At 45.6% G+C, this 17796-nt stretch overlaps 2 protein-coding genes across 2 annotated transcripts in view; both read left to right on the forward strand.

The window, feature by feature from the left end:
• Window positions 1-14840: 14840 nt before the first annotated feature.
• On the forward strand, window positions 14841-17330 carry LOC143955462 (uncharacterized). Its single transcript, XM_077465505.1, has 5 exons — window positions 14841-16004; window positions 16119-16195; window positions 16455-16590; window positions 16700-16776; window positions 17184-17330. The coding sequence occupies exons 1-5, from the start codon at window positions 15920-15922 to the stop codon at window positions 17328-17330; spliced, it is 522 nt and encodes a 173-aa protein (XP_077321631.1). The 5' UTR covers window positions 14841-15919.
• A 38-nt stretch (window positions 17331-17368) lies between these two features.
• Window positions 17369-17796, forward strand: part of LOC143955640 (uncharacterized) — a 54519-nt gene continuing 54091 nt past the window's right edge. Inside the window, exons 1-2 of the mRNA XM_077465743.1 lie at window positions 17369-17526; window positions 17611-17752. Coding sequence (XP_077321869.1) covers window positions 17686-17752 — 67 coding nt within the window. The 5' untranslated portion in view covers window positions 17369-17526; window positions 17611-17685. The remainder of the gene's footprint in view (window positions 17527-17610; window positions 17753-17796) is intronic.

Consider the following 17796-nt stretch of genomic DNA (forward strand, 5'->3'; position numbering starts at 1 on the left):
CTTTACTTTTTTCATCCGTGTTGGGTAATGTGTCCATTCACAGGCAGCTTTACCTCATATGGCTGAAAAAATACACCTTGCATTTTTATCCATGTGGAGAAATGTGCCTATTCTCGGAGAATGGAAGCCTTACCTCACACGGATGAAAACTATATTTCACTTTTCCATCTGTGTGGGGTACTGTGTCCATTCACAGGCAGCTTTACCTCACATGGATGAAAACTACATTTCACTTTTCCATCTGTGTGGGGTAATGTGTCCATTCACAGGCAGCCTTACCTCACATGGATGAAAACTACATTTCACTTTTCCATTTGTGTAGGGTAATGTGTCCATTCAGAGGCAGCCTTACCTCACATGGATGAAAACTACATTTCACTTTTCCGTCTGTGTGGGGTAATGTGTCCATTCAGAGGCAGTCTTACCTCATGTCTGAAAAAATATACCTTGCTTTTTTTATCCACGTGGAGTAATGTGTCTATTCTCTGAGAAAGGAAGCCTTACCTCACATGGATGAAAACTACACTTCACTTTTTCATTTATGTTGGGTAATGTGTCTATTCACAGGCAGCTTTACCTCACATGGCTGAAAAAATACACCTCGCTTTTTTATCCATGTGGAGTAGTATGTCTATTCTCGGAGAATGGAAGCCTTACCTCACACGGATGAAAACTATATTTCACTTTTCCATCTGTGTGGGGTACTGTGTCCATTCACAGGCAGCTTTACCTCACATGGATGAAAACTACATTTCACTTTTCCATCTGTGTGGGGTAATGTGTCTATTCACAGGCAGTCTTGCCTCATATGGCTGAAAAAATACTCCTCGCTTTTTTATCCACATGGAGTAACGTGTCTATTCTCAGAGAATGGAAGCCTTAACTCACATGGATGAAAACTGCACTTCACTTTTCTATATTTGTGGGGTAATGTGTCTATTCACAGGCGGCCTTACCTCACATGGCTGAAAAAATACACCTCACTTATTTTATCCACTTGGATTAATGTGTGTATTCTCAGAGAATGGAAGCCTTACCTCACATGGATGAAAACTCCACTCCACTTTTCCATCGTATTTGTCTATTCACAGACAGCCTTACATCACATGGCTGAATAAATACACCTCGCTTTTTTATCCATGTGGAGTAATATGTCTATTCTCGGAGAATGGAAGCCTTACCTCACACGGATGAAAACTACACTTCACTTTTCCATCTGTGTGGGGTAATGTGTCCATTCACAGGCAGCCTTACTTTACATGGATGAAAACTACACTTCACCTTTTTATATTTGTGGGGTAATGTGTCCATTTACAGGCAGCTTTACCTCACACGGATGAAAACTACATTTCACTTTTCCATCTGTGTGGGGTAATGTGTCTATTCACAGGCAGCCTTGCCTCATATGACTGAAAAAATACAGCTCGCTTTTTTCATCCACATGGAGTAACGCGTCTATTCTCAGAGAAAGGAAGCCTTACCTCACACGGATGAAAACTACACTTCACTTTTCCATCTGTGTGGGGTAATGTGTCCATTGACAGGCAGCCTTGCCTCACATGGCTGAAAGAATACACCTCGCTTTTTTTATATACATGGAGTAACGTGTCTATTGTCAGAGAATGGAAGCCTTACCTCACATGGATGAAAACTACACTCCTTTGTTCCATCTTATGTGTCCATTCACAGGCAGCCTTACCTCACATGGCTGAAAAAATACACCTTGCTTTTTTATCCATGTGGAGTAATGTGTCTATTCTCAGAGAATGGAAGCCTTAACTCACATGGATGAAAACTACACTTCACTTTTCTATATTTGTGGGGTAATGTGTCCATTCACAGGCGGCCTTACCTTACATGGCTGAAAAAAATACACCTTTCTTTTTTTATCCACGTGGAGTAATGTGTCTATTCTTAGAGAATGGAAGCCTTACCTCACATGGATGAAAACTCCACTCCACTTTTCCATCGTATGTGTCCATTCACAGGCAGCCTTACCTCACATGGCTGAATAAATACACCTCGCTTTTTTATCCATGTGGAGTAATATGTCTATTCTCGGAGAATGGAAGCCTTACCTCACACAGATGAAAACTACACTTCACTTTACCATCTGTGTGGGCTAATGTGTTTATTCACAGGCAGCCTTACCTCACATGGATGAAAACTACATTTCACTTTTCCATCTGTGTGGGGTAATGTGTCCATTCACAGGCAGCCTTACCTCACATGGATGAAAACTACACTTCACTTTTCCATCTGTGTGGGGTAATGTGTCTATTCACAGGCAGTCTTGCCTCATATGGCTGAAAAAATACTCCTCGCTTTTTTATCCACATGGAGTAACGTGTCTATTCTCAGAGAATGGAAGCCTTAACTCACATGGATGAAAACTGCACTTCACTTTTCTATATTTGTGGGGTAATGTGTCTATTCACAGGCAGCTTTACCTCACATGGCTGAAATAAAATACACCTCACTTTTTTTTTTATCCACTTGGATTAATGTGTGTATTCTCAGAGAATGGAAGCTTTACCTCACATGGATGAAAAATCCACTCCACTTTTGCATCGTATGTGTCCATTCACAGGCAGCCTTACCTCACATGGCTGAATAAATACACCTTGCTTTTTTATCCATGTGGAGTAGTATGTCTATTCTCGGAGAATGAAAGCCTTACCTCACACGGATGAAAACTATATTTCACTTTTCCATCTGTGTGGGGTACTGTGTCCATTCACAGGCAGCTTTACCTCACATGGATGAAAACTACATTTCACTTTTCCGTCTGTGTGGGGTAATGTGTCCATTCACAGGCAGCCTTACCTCACGTCTGAAAAAATATACCTTGCTTTTTTTTATCCACGTGGAGTAACGTGTCTATTCTCTGAGAAAGGAAGCCTTACCTCACACAGATGAAAACTACACTTCACTTTTCCATCTGTGTGGGGTAATGTGTCCATTCACAGGCAGTCTTGCCTCATATGGCTGAAAAAATACACCTCGCTTTTTTTATCCACATGGAGTAACGTGTCTATTCTCAGAGAATGGAAGCCTTACCTCACACTGATGAAAACTCCACTCCACTTTTCCATCGTATGTGTCCATTCACAGGCAGCCTTAACTCACATGGATGAAAACTACACTTCACCTTTTTATATTTGTGGGGTAATGTGTCCATTTACAGGCAGCTTTACTTCACATGGCTGAAATAAAATACACCTCACTTTTTTTTTATCCACTTGGATTAATGTGTGTATTCTCAGAGAATGGAAGCCTTACCTCACATGGATGAAAAATCCACTCCACTTTTCCATCGTATGTGTCCATTCACAGGCAGCCTTACCTCACATGGCTGAATAAATACACCTCGCTTTTTTATCCATGTGGAGTAATATGTCTATTCTCGGAGAATGGAAGCCTTACCTCACACGGATGAAAACTATATTTCACTTTTCCATCTGTGTGGGGTACTGTGTCCATTCACAGGCAGCTTTACCTCACATGGATGAAAACTACATTTCACTTTTCCATCTGTGTGGGGTAATGTGTCCATTCACAGGCAGTCTTGACTCATATGGCTGAAAAAATACTCCTCGCTTTTTTATCCACATGGAGTAACGTGTCTATTCTCAGAGAATGGAAGCCTTAACTCACATGGATGAAAACTACACTTCACTTTTCTATATTTGTGGGGTAATGTGTCCATTTACAGGCAGCTTTACCTCACATGGCTTAAAAAATACACCTTGCTTTTTTTATCCATGTGGAGTAATATGTCTATTCTCAGAGAATGGAAGCCTTACCTCTCATGGATGAAAACTACACTTCACTTTTAAATCTGTGTGGGGTATTGTTTCTATTCACAGGCAGCTTTACCTCACATGGCTGAAAAAATACACTTCGCTTTTTTTATCCTAGCGGAGTAACGCGTCTATTCTCAGAGAATGGCAGCCTTACCTCACACGGATGAAAACTACACTTCACTTGTCCATCTGTGTGGGGTAATGTGTCCATTCACAGGCAGCCTTGCCTCATATGACTGAAAAAATACACCTCGCTTTTTTTATCCACATGGAGTAACGTGTCTATTCTCAGAGAATGGAAGCCTTACCTCACACTGATGAAAACTCCACTCCACTTTTCCATCGTATGTGTCCATTCACAGGCAGCCTTAACTCACATGGATGAAAACTACACTTCACCTTTTTATATTTGTGGGGTAATGTGTCCATTTACAGGCAGCTTTACTTCACATGGCTGAAATAAAATACACCTCACTTTTTTTTTATCCACTTGGATTAATGTGTGTATTCTCAGAGAACGGAAGCCTTACCTCACATGGATGAAAAATCCACTCCACTTTTCCATTGTATGTGTCCATTCACAGGCAGCCTTACCTCACATGGCTGAATAAATACACCTCGCTTTTTTATCCATGTGGAGTAATATGTCTATTCTCGGAGAATGGAAGCCTTACCTCACACGGATGAAAACTATATTTCACTTTTCCATCTGTGTGGGGTACTGTGTCCATTCACAGGCAGCTTTACCTCACATGGATGAAAACTACATTTCACTTTTCCATCTGTGTGGGGTAATGTGTCCATTCACAGGCAGTCTTGACTCATATGGCTGAAAAAATACTCCTCGCTTTTTTATCCACATGGAGTAACGTGTCTATTCTCAGAGAATGGAAGCCTTAACTCACATGGATGAAAACTACACTTCACTTTTCTATATTTGTGGGGTAATGTGTCCATTTACAGGCAGCTTTACCTCACATGGCTTAAAAAATACACCTTGCTTTTTTTATCCATGTGGAGTAATATGTCTATTCTCAGAGAATGGAAGCCTTACCTCTCATGGATGAAAACTACACTTCACTTTTAAATCTGTGTGGGGTATTGTTTCTATTCACAGGCAGCTTTACCTCACATGGCTGAAAAAATACACTTCGCTTTTTTTATCCTAGCGGAGTAACGCGTCTATTCTCAGAGAATGGCAGCCTTACCTCACACGGATGAAAACTACACTTCACTTCTCCATCTGTGTGGGGTAATGTGTCCATTCACAGGCAGCCTTGCCTCATATGACTGAAAAAATACACCTCGCTTTTTTTATCCACATGGAGTAACGTGTCTATTCTCAGAGAATGGAAGCCTTACCTCACACTGATGAAAACTCCACTCCACTTTTCCATCGTATGTGTCCATTCACAGGCAGCCTTAACTCACATGGATGAAAACTACACTTCACCTTTTTATATTTGTGGGGTAATGTGTCCATTTACAGGCAGCTTTACTTCACATGGCTGAAATAAAATACACCTCACTTTTTTTTTATCCACTTGGATTAATGTGTGTATTCTCAGAGAATGGAAGCCTTACCTCACATGGATGAAAAATCCACTCCACTTTTCCATCGTATGTGTCCATTCACAGGCAGCCTTACCTCACATGGCTGAATAAATACACCTCGCTTTTTTATCCATGTGGAGTAATATGTCTATTCTCGGAGAATGGAAGCCTTACCTCACACGGATGAAAACTATATTTCACTTTTCCATCTGTGTGGGGTACTGTGTCCATTCACAGGCAGCTTTACCTCACATGGATGAAAACTACATTTCACTTTTCCATCTGTGTGGGGTAATGTGTCCATTCACAGGCAGTCTTGACTCATATGGCTGAAAAAATACTCCTCGCTTTTTTATCCACATGGAGTAACGTGTCTATTCTCAGAGAATGGAAGCCTTAACTCACATGGATGAAAACTACACTTCACTTTTCTATATTTGTGGGGTAATGTGTCCATTTACAGGCAGCTTTACCTCACATGGCTTAAAAAATACACCTCGCTTTTTTTATCCATGTGGAGTAATATGTCTATTCTCAGAGAATGGAAGCCTTACCTCTCATGGATGAAAACTACACTTCACTTTTAAATCTGTGTGGGGTATTGTTTCTATTCACAGGCAGCTTTACCTCACATGGCTGAAAAAATACACTTCGCTTTTTTTATCCTAGCGGAGTAACGCGTCTATTCTCAGAGAATGGCAGCCTTACCTCACACGGATGAAAACTACACTTCACTTCTCCATCTGTGTGGGGTAATGTGTCCATTCACAGGCAGCCTTGCCTCATATGACTGAAAAAATACACGTCGCTTTTTTTATCCACATGGAGTAACGTGTCTATTCTCAGAGAATGGAAGCCTTACCTCACACAGATGAAAACTACACTTCACTTTTCCATCTGTGTGGGGTAATGTGTCCATTCACAGGCAGCTTTACCTCACATGGATGAAAACTACACTTCACTTTTCCATCTGTGTGGGGTAATGTGTCCATTCACAGGCAGCCTTGCCTCACATGGATGAAAACTACACTTCACTTTTCCATCTGTGTAGGGTAATGTGTCCATTCACAGGTAGCTTTACCTCACATGGATGAAAACTACACTTCACTTTTCCATCTGTGTGGGGTAATGTGTCCATTCACAGGCAGCCTTGCCTCACATGGCTGAAAAAATACACCTCGCTTTTTTTATACACGAGTAATGTGTCTATTGTCAGAGAAGGGCAGCCTTACCTCACACGGATGAAAACTACACTTCACTTCTCCATCTGTGTGGGGTAATGTGTCCATTCACAGGCAGCCTTGCCTCATATGACTGAAAAAATACACCTCGCTTTTTTTATCCACATGGAGTAACGTGTCTATTCTCAGAGAATGGAAGCCTTACCTCACACAGATGAAAACTACACTTCACTTTTCCATCTGTGTGGGGTAATGTGTCCATTCACAGGCAGCTTTACCTCACATGGATGAAAACTACACTTCACTTTTCCATCTGTGTGGGGTAATGTGTCCATTCACAGGCAGCCTTGCCTCACATGGATGAAAACTACACTTCACTTTTCCATCTGTGTAGGGTAATGTGTCCATTCACAGGTAGCTTTACCTCACATGGATGAAAACTACACTTCACTTTTCCATCTGTGTGGGGTAATGTGTCCATTCACAGGCAGCCTTGCCTCACATGGCTGAAAAAATACACCTCGCTTTTTTTATACACGAGTAATGTGTCTATTGTCAGAGAAGGGCAGCCTTACCTCACACGGATGAAAACTACACTTCACTTCTCCATCTGTGTGGGGTAATGTGTCCATTCACAGGCAGCCTTGCCTCATATGACTGAAAAAATACACCTCGCTTTTTTTATCCACATGGAGTAACGTGTCTATTCTCAGAGAATGGAAGCCTTACCTCACACAGATGAAAACTACACTTCACTTTTCCATCTGTGTGGGGTAATGTGTCCATTCACAGGCAGCTTTACCTCACATGGATGAAAACTACACTTCACTTTTCCATCTGTGTGGGGTAATGTGTCCATTCACAGGCAGCTTTACCTCACATGGATGAAAACTACACTTCACTTTTCCATCTGTGTGGGGTAATGTGTCCATTCACAGGCAGCCTTGCCTCACATGGATGAAAACTACACTTCACTTTTCCATCTGTGTAGGGTAATGTGTCCATTCACAGGTAGCTTTACCTCACATGGATGAAAACTACACTTCACTTTTCCATCTGTGTGGGGTAATGTGTCCATTCACAGGCAGCCTTGCCTCACATGGCTGAAAAAATACACCTCGCTTTTTTTATACACGAGTAATGTGTCTATTGTCAGAGAAGGGCAGCCTTACCTCACACGGATGAAAACTACACTTCACTTTTTCATTTGTTTGGGGTAATGCTTCCTTTCTTAGAGAACTGAAGCCTTACTTCACACAGCTGCAAAAATACACTTCTCTTTTTTTTTTTTTTATCCATGTAGGATAATGTCTCCATTTCCAGAGAATAGAAGCCTTACCGCACACGTCTGAAAAAATACACCTCACTTTTTCATCCATGTGGGGAAATACGTCCATTTGCAGAGAATGGAAGCCTTACCTCACACGGATGAAAAATACATAACCATCATACAATCACTAGAGAACAATAAACCACAAAATATTTTATTTATTTTATTCCAATGAAAAAAAAAATATTTTTTTTTATCATCATCATCATCATATTCATTGTGCCAAGACACAGAAAATGATGTAGCACCACTTTTATTACTGGAAGGAAAAGAGGAAAAATCCATGGAGTCCTATGGTAGGCAGCCATGTTGGAACGGGAAGGGTCCATCCCCAAACTGTTCCCACAAAGTTGGGAGCATGAAATTGTCCAAAATGTCTTGGTATGCTGACGCCTTAACCACTTGCTTACTAGGCACTTAAACCCCCCTCCTGCCCAGACCAATTTTCAGCTTTCAGCGCTGATGCACTTTGAATGACAATTACGCGGTCATACAACACTGTACCCAAATGAAATTTTTATCATTTTTTTCCCACAATTAGAGTTTTCTTTTGGTGGTATTTAATTACAGTTCGGAGTTTTATTTTTTGCTAAACAAACAAAAAAAGATGCAAAAAAAATAAAAAAAATAAATCATGTTTAATAGTTTGTTATAAAATTTTGCAAACAGGTCATTTTTCTCCTTCATTGAAGTGCGCTGATGAGGCGGCACTGATAGGCTGCACTGGTGGGCACTGATAGGCTGCACTGGTGGGCACTGATAGGCATAGTTAAGGCGGCACTAATAGGCACAGATAAGGCGGCACCGATGGGCACAGATAAGGCGGCACTGATGGGCAAAGACGGGCACAGATAAGATGGCACAGATGGGTGGCACGGATGGGTGGCACTAAGGGGCACTGATAGGTACCACTGATAGATGGGCACTGATAGGTGGCACTGATAGGTGGCACTGATAGGCGGCACTGATGGGCGGCACTGCTGGGCACGGATATGTGGCACTGGGGTGCAGCACCTTTGTTGAGGCAGACTGTGGGCACTGCTGGGTGGCACTGTGGGCACTGCTGGGTGGCACTGACAGGGGGGACACATTTTTTATTCAGGCAGGCAATGCAGGGGGCAGGTGGGCACTGGCAGGGGGCAGGTGGGCACTGACAGAGCTGGCCATGATCGGGACTGATGTCCCGATCACGGGCGCCGGTAATCGGCTTTTTTTTTTTCTCGCGCTGTCAGCGCGAGGAGGAATAACAGCCGATTACCGGCTCTGTTATATCACATGATCAGCTGTCATTGGCTGACAGCTGATCACGTGATAAGGGGTCGGGATCGACCCCTTGCACGGATCGGTGATCAGGCGAGTCTCGTAGACTCGCCGATCACAGAGCGCGCCGCGCGTGCCCCTCAGGGGGCGCGCAGGCCGCTCGTGCACGGGATGACGTCAATAGACGTAGTCCCGGAAAAGGAGATCCGCGCTGTAGCCATCATTCGGCTATAGCGCGGGTCTCAAGTGGTTAAAGAGGAAGTAAAGCCTCTAAAAAAAAAATACACCCTGCAAGACAAAGGCATAATGAGCTAGTATCCCGGCTCCAGCCAGTCACAGCGCCGGAGCCGCCATAACCGTAAGTCACTCCGGGATAGATGGTGGCGTCGGAGGAGGCGAACGACGGCTGATGCGGGGGCTTCGATCTCGGGTAAGTAATTCCGCCGCCACTAACGTGGGAGATATTTCTTGCACCTACAGGTAAGCCTTAATCTAGGCTTACCTGTACGTTATAGTGGTTGTAATGGGTTTACAACCGCTTTAAGAGTTCCCTTCACTGGAACTAAGGGGCCAAGCCCAACCCCTGAAAAAACAACCCCCCCACACCATAATCCCCCCCCACCACATGATTTGGACCAGTGCACAAAGCAAGGTCCATAAAGACATGGATGAGTGAGTTTGGGGTGGAGGCAGGCATGTACTGGCCATCGGGACTACCGGGAGTTTCCTGGTGGGCCGATGGCTCAGTGGGCCACTCTGGTGTAAGGGGGCTGCTGATGGGACACCCTGATGTAAAGGGGCTGCTGATGGCACACTCTGATGTAAAGGGGCTGCTCATGGGACACTCTGAGGTAAGGGGGTGCTGATGGGACACTCTGATATAAGAGGGCTGGTAATGGGACACTCTGATCTAAGGGAGTGCTGATGGGACACTCTGATCTAAGGGAGTGCTGATGGGACACTCTGATGTAAAGGGGCTGCTGATGGGACACTCTGATGTAAGGGGGCTGGTGATGGGACACTCTGATGTAAAGGGGTGCTGATGGGACACTCTGATGTAAGGGGGCTGCTCATGGGACACTCTGAGGTAAGGGGGTGCTGATGGGACACTGATATAAGAGGGCTGGTAATGGGACACTCTGATCTAAGGGAGTGCTGATGGGACACTCTGATCTAAGGGAGTGCTGATGGGACACTCTGATGTAAAGGGGCTGCTGATGGGACACTCTGATGTAAGGGGGTGCTGATGGGACAGTCTGATGTAAGGGGGTGCTGATGGGACACTCTGATGTAAGGGGGCTGGTGATGGGACACTCTGATGTAAGGGGGCTGCTGATGGGACACTCTGATGTAAGGGGGCTGGTGATGGGACACTCTGATGTATGGGGGCTGCTGATGGGACACTCTGATGTAAGGGGGCTGCTGATGGGACACTCTGATGTAAGGGGGCTGCTGATGGGACACTCTGATGTAAAGGGGCTGCTGATGGGACACTCTGATGTAAGGGGGCTGCTGATGGGACACTCTGATGTAAGGGGGTGCTGATGGGACACTCTGATGTAAGGGGCTGCTGATGTGACACTCTGATGTAAGAGGGTGCTGATGGGACACTCTGATGTAAGGGGGCTGCTGATGGGACACTCTGATGTAAGAGGGTGCTGATGGGACACTGTGATGTAAGGGGGCTGGTGATGGGACACTCTGATGTAAGGGGGCTGCTGATGGGACACTCTGATGTAAAGGGGCTGCTGATGGGACACTCTGATGTAAGGGGGCTGGTGATGGGACACTCTGATGTAAGGGGGCTGCTGATGGGACACTCTGATGTAAAGGGGCTGCTGATGGGACACTCTGATGTAAGGGGGCTGGTGATGGGACACTCTGATGTAAGGGGGCTGCTCATGGGACACTCTGATGTAAGGGGGCTGGTGATGGGACACTCTGATGTAAGGGGGTGCTGATGGGACACTCTGATGTAAGGGGGTGCTGATGGGACACTCTGATATAAGAGGGCTGGTAATGGGACACTCGGATCTAAGGGAGTGCTGATGGGACACTCAAAATGTAAGTGGGCCGGTCTGGACAAAGTCCAGGGCCAAATTTCTGTCCCAGTCCAGCCCTGGGTGGAGGAACTTGACTGGCCTGCACCAAGTCCGCCGAAAAGTCTGGTCGCGTGTACGCGGTAATAGTCTATGTGATAGAGCAAGAGAAACGGCAAGGGGATGATCAAAGATAATTGTCCCAAGTATCTTCAGGGATAGGACCAAGATCCTGTTCCCACCCAACCCTGGATCGAATGGGACAATGTCCTAACAATGTCCTATATGTCACAGAAGTAAGACCCTTAGTAGACTTTTGCATCTACTATTTTATCCAAAACAGGAGTAGAAGAAAAAAATACCTCAACTGAAGAAAATTGAACCCTTGGAGCGTGGCAGGGGGTGAAGAATTTGAAAAACCATTTCGACTGCAGAGAAAACTCTCGCCTCAACCCTTTTGAAGGATTTGGGGAGATCGTTCTTATACTGTATAGCTGAATTAAGAGTAGTTTCTCCAGATCTTTCCTATCTATGAAAACCCCATAAGTGCTGATTTCCTCCTGTCCCTTCAGGACTAGAGTCCCAGTAATCAGGTTTTGGAGGTTCTCCCCTCTCAAAACTCTTCAAACCTCTTAAATACCTGGTCCCAAATAAGAACTTATCAATCCAGAGAGTACTTCAACCAGATCACCCTGGAACTAGGGTCGCCGCCTCATCCCTTTAATCCAGGACACATATGAATTACATGAGTTCTGAGGCTGATTTAATGCAGATAATGCACCGTGAGTTTAATTACCACCTTAACCACTTGCCGCCCGCCCTATAGCAAATAGACGGCGGCAAAGTGGTTTGATAATCCTGACCGGACGTCATATGACGTGATCAGGATTATGAGCCGCTGCGCGCCCCCGGGGACGGGCATCGCGGCGATCGTTGTTGCGGGCTCTTAGTCTGACCACCCCGCAACTACGATCTCGGTAAAGAGTCTCCGACGGAGACTCTTTACCACGTGATCAGCCGTGTCCAATCACGGCTGATCACAGTGTAAATAGGAAGAGCCGGTGATCGGCTTTTCCTCACTCGTGTCTGTCTGACGCGAGTAGAGGAGAGCCGATCGGCTGCTCCTCTGACAGGGGGGGTCTGTGCTGATCGATTATCAGCACAGCCCCCCCCCGAGGATGCCCACACTGGACCACCAGGGACGCCACCAGACCACCAGGGATGCCAAGGACAAGGTATGCCACCCTAGACCACCAAGGATTCCAATTAGTGCCACAATGGATGCCAATCAGTGCCCATAATGGATGCCAATCAGTGCCCACAATGGGCATCACTGATTGGCATGCATTATTGATTGGCATCCATTAGTACAATATATTAAAATACAATGCCGCCTATCAGTTCCCATCTGTGCCGCCTATCAGTGCCTACCCATGCCCACCTGTGCCGCCTACCCATGCCCACCTGTGCCGCCTACCCATGCCCACCTGTGCCGCCTAACCCATGCCCACCTGTGTCACCTATCCATGCCCATCCATGCCAATCCGTGCCAATTTGTGCCACCTATCAGTGCCCATCCGTGTCGCCCATCAGTGCCACCCATCAATGCCGCCTCATCAGTGCCACCTCATCGGTGCCCATCAGTGCCGCCTTATCATTGCCCATCAGTGTAACCCCATCAGTGCCCATCGGTGAAGGAGAAAACTTACTTATTTGCAAAGTTTTGAAACTGAAACAAAAAAAAAAATTTTTTTTTTACATTTTCGGTATATTTTTATTTGTTTAGCAAAAAATAAAAACCGCAGAGGTGATCAAATACCACCAAAAGAAAGCTCTATTTGTGGGAAAAAAATTATAAAAATTTCATCTGGGTACAGTGTAGCACGACCGCGCAATTGTCATTCAAAATGCGACAGCGCTGAAAGCTCAAAATTGGTCTGGGCAGGAAGGTGTTTAAGTGCCCCCCCGGTATTGAAGTGGTTAATCAACCCACAGAACTTGTGTAATTAATATTTGTCCTGATTTTAAAGGGATGATGTGGCAACAGTACCTAGAACCCCTCACCCTGCACGGGAGAGAACCCCTTAGAACTCAACAATGTCTTTAAACTGTCCCACTTAAAGGCATACCTCCCAACATTTTGAGATGGGAATGAGGGACACCTACTAACAAATGTATGTAGGCATAGGACCAGGGCTGGATCAACATAGGGGCTATTGGAGCTGCAGTTCCAAGCCCCTACCTTAATATAGGCCCAGCCACCCAAAAAGGACATGGAAAGCAATGGGTCAACGGGAAGAGATCTGCCCTGACAAGCCCTGCATTCCACATGCACCGCCTGGGCAGGGTGGTGGGATTGATAATGGGCACTGCATGAACAGTCCTAATAGAAGCCTGGGGCATGCCAATGCAGGGCTCTTACATAAGTCTGGGGCTTCCATAGTGTTAGGCCTGCACAGCTGCACTTTTTCAACTCAGAATGCACGCCAATGCACGGCCCTTACAGAAACTTGGCAAATCAAATGCCAGGCTTCCCTAGTGTTATGCACACTTTTGAGTTTGGGCGCATGCCAGCACAGGCTCTTGGAAAGCAGAAGGGTGCCCAGTAAAAGGCCCACCAAAATCCTCAGCACCAAGCACATGATGCTCTTAATCCGGCCCTGCATAGGACACGTCCCCCTGCCACACCCCCTTAACCACTTGAGACCCGCGCTGTAGCCGTACCCGTGCCCACCTCCTTTGCCGGGACTACGTCTATTGACGTCGTCCCGTGCACGAGCGGCCTGCGGGCCCCCTGTGGGGCGCCCCTATGAGACTCGCCTGATCACCGATCCGAGCAAGGGGTCGATCCCGACCCCCTTATCACGTGATCAGCTGTCAGCCAATGACAGCTGATCATGTGATATAACGGAGCCGGTAATCGGCTATTATTCCTCCTCGCGCTGACAGCGCGAGGAGAAAAAAAAGAGCCGATCACCGGCGGCCGTGATCGGGACATCAGTCCCGATCACGGCCAGCCCTGCCAGTGCCCACCTGCCCCCTGCAAGTGCCACCTCAATAAAATATAAGTGCCCCCCGTCAGTGCCACCCAGCAGTGCCCATAGTGCCACCCAGCAGTGCTCACAGTGCCACCCAGCAGTACCACCCAGCAGTGCCCACAATCTGCCTCAACAAAGGTGCTGCACCCCAGTGCCACATATCCGTGCCCATCAGTGTCATCTACCAGTGCCCATCAGTGCCGCCCATCAGTGCCCAGCAGTGCCACCTATCAGAGCCACCTATCAGTGCCACCTATCAGTGCCCATCAGTCCCATCTATCAGTGGTACCTATCAGTGCCCCTTAGTGCCACCCATCCGTGCCACCCATGCGTGCCACCCATCCGTGCAATCTTATCTGTGCCCATCTTTGCCCATCAGTGCCGCCTTATCTGTACTCATCGGTGCCACCTTATCTGTGCCTATTAGTGCCGCCTTAACTATGCCTATCAGTGCCCACCAGTGCAGCCTATCAGTGCCCACCAATGCAGCCTATCAGTGCCCACCAATGCAGCCTATCAGTGCCCACCAGTGCAGCCTATCAGTGCCGCCTCATCAGCGCACTTCAATGAAGGAGAAAAATGACCTGCTTGCAAAATTTTATAACAAACTATTAAAACATGATTTTTTTTTACATCTTTTTTTGTTTGTTTAGCAAAAAATAAAACTCCGAGCTGTAATTAAATACCACCAAAAGAAAGCTCTATTTGTGGGAAAAAAAATGATAAAAATTTCATTTGGGTACAGTGTTGTATGCCCGCGCAATTGTCATTCAAAGTGCATCAGCGCTGAAAGCTGAAAATTGGTCTGGGCAGGAGGGGGGGGTTTAAGTGCCCAGTAAGCAAGTGGTTAAAGGAGAATTAACCAAAAAAATAAGGTTAATTAAATCCACAAGGACTTTTTTTTAACCGCTACTTTTCCTTTATATTGGCTTTTGAAGTGTACAAATGCAGGATTTTAGAAATTAGAAATTGAAAGGTTTAGCGCTGGGAAAAACACTTTTTGAAAGATAAAAAGTGTATTTTATATACAACTATATGGATCAGAACCTAATGAGGGACAAATGAGGGGGAAAGTCCCTCGAAATCAGGGACAGTTGGGAGCTATGCTTAAAGGGACCACCACTCAGATACTTGGGGAATAAATCTGCCGTCCGGTACACATTCCCGGTGTCCTATACAGGATATACAGTACAAAAAAAACGTACAGCCCAAGGCCGCGTTCACACTACGAGATGTTTCTCAGGGACGCACTTCCTCTGGTCTCCACAAGGTGGTGTTCTCATTTATACTATACAGGACAGGAAGTCTCGAAGAAAGACAGGAAGTGATGTCAGGTATAAATAGTTCCAGGTCAGAGTTGAGTCGGGAGGAAGTAGAGAGGAGACATTGCTGGAACTGGCAGCAGAGGGGGGGTAATACGATATCATTTACACCCAGTAACTCCCCCTCCCCGTCATATCCATCCTCTTCCTCCATAGTCACTGTGATGTCTTCTATCTCCAGCAGATGATGATACACACATATATAGAATAAAATAATACATTTTTTTTTCATCCTATTCAAGACAAAGGCATCCAAATCTCCACCATTTCTCACACCTATAAAAAAAAAAAAAAAAGTTATATAATCCATTAGGAAAGATTGATGAGGTGAGAAGTCCACTGGCGGGAATGCGCCACATCTGAAGAAAACGTGGCGACCGAACCGTTCCATGGAGGAGTGGGAGTCTTTAGAAGGACACAAGGATCTCTACAAGGACGTCATGATGGACAATCAGCCGCCCCTCACATCACCGGGTAAGAGGAGACTTTATTGTAAAGGAGAGAGCAGTACGGAGGCTCCACCCATCCCCCATCATCTGATAAACACATAGAAACAATGTATTCAGTCAGTGTGTGTGTTTCCTACAGATGGATCCAGTAATGGGAACCCACCAGAGAGATGTCCCCGTCCTCTGTGTTCACGGGATTCCACACAGGAAGATCAGGTTGGTGGGATGGAGTATCTAGAACAAGGGTCTCAAACCGGCAGCCCTCCAGCTGTTGCAGAACTACAATTCCCATGAGGCATTGCAAGGTTGACCGTTACGAGCATGATTCCCATTGGCAGAGGCATGATGGGACTTGTAGTTCCGCAACAGCTGGAGGGCCGCCAGTTTGAGACCCCTTGATCTAGAACATGAAAAAAAACTTGTAGAGATGATGTATGGATCCTACGAGATATTTTCTATCATTTTCTTGGTTTAGGATAAAGATCTGATCAGCATGAAAGTTGAGGGTGAAGTAGAAGAGACGTATGTGAGGGATGATCAGCAATATACGGAGGAGGCTGGAATGATGAGGACATTCATAGAGGAGGACACTCCTACAGAGATCGGCACAGGTGAGCCGTAATATATTTATAGATCAGTACGGAGGGTCCACCTGGATCCCCCATCATCTGATAAACACATAGAAACAATGTATTCAGTCAGTGTGTGTGTTTCCTACAGATGGATCCAGTAATGGGAACCCACCAGAGAGATGTCCCCGTCCTCTGTATTCCCGGGATTCCACACAGGAAGATCAGGTTGGTGGGATGGAACATCTAGACCAGCCTTTCTCAACCTTTTCAACACAGAGGAACCCTTGAAATAGTTCTCCGGTCTCAGGGAACCCCCTGCTAAAAATTAGAAATCTACAACTCATGATACATTAGTGTGATGGTCAGTGGGAAGAATGCTCCTCACACTTGTGGTCATTGGGAAGAATGGTTCTTACACTTGTGGTCATTGGGGAGAATTACCTCCTTACAGATAGCTAAAAAGACCAATGGTGTGAGTGGGAACATATCTGAGAGGCAGAAATTGCCCAATGCCGAAGGAACCCCTAGCAACCTCTGGAGGAACCCTGGTTGAGAATCACTGATCTAGAAAATGACTTGTGGAGATGATGTATGGATCCTACAAGATATTTTCTATCATTTTCTTGGTTTAGGGTGAAGATTTGATCAGCATGAAAGTTGTGGGTGAAGTAGAAGAGACGTATGTGAGGGATGATCTGAAATATACGGAGGAGGCTGGAATGACGAGGACATTCATAGAGGAGGACACTCCTACAGAGATCAGCACAGGTGAGCCGTAATATATTTCTAGATCAGTATGGAAGGTCCACCTAGATCCCCCATCATCTGATAAACACATAGAAACAATGTATTCAGTCAGTGTGTGTGTTTCCTACAGATGGATCCAGTAATGGGAACCCACCAGAGAGATGTCCCCGTCCTCTGTATTCCCGGGATTCCACACAGGAAGGTCACACCATCCCCCACCATTATCAGGTAGACGAGGAGCAATCAATGATAGTTCTGATTTATACACAAGCGTGCTTGTTACAAACAATGAATGTTTTATTCTATATTCAGAGTGGAAACCTCAAGGAATATAATACTGTTGTGGTTAAAGAAGAGTATAAAGAGGAGGATGGGGAGTATGGTGTGATGAGGGAGTTTCCTGAAGTACACAAGGATGTCACGATGGACAATCAGCCGCCCCTCACATCACCGGGTAAGTGGAGACTTTATTATAAAGGAGAGAGCAGTACGGAGGTG

This window comes from Lithobates pipiens, unplaced genomic scaffold (assembly GCF_037356315.1).
Source record: "Lithobates pipiens isolate NorthernLeopardFrog02 unplaced genomic scaffold, aLitPip1_a1.2 Scaffold_35, whole genome shotgun sequence".
NCBI lineage: Eukaryota > Metazoa > Chordata > Amphibia > Anura > Ranidae > Lithobates > Lithobates pipiens.

Coding starts and splice junctions, on each gene's coding strand:
- LOC143955462 (XM_077465505.1), top strand. CDS start 15,920: ATGGAGGAGTGGGAGTCTTTAGAAGGACACAAGGATCTCTACAAGGAC. Junction 16,196..16,454: donor ATTCCACACAGGAAGATCAG/GTTGGTGGGATG, acceptor TTCTTGGTTTAG/GATAAAGATCTGATCAGCAT. Junction 16,591..16,699: donor TCCTACAGAGATCGGCACAG/GTGAGCCGTAAT, acceptor TGTTTCCTACAG/ATGGATCCAGTAATGGGAAC.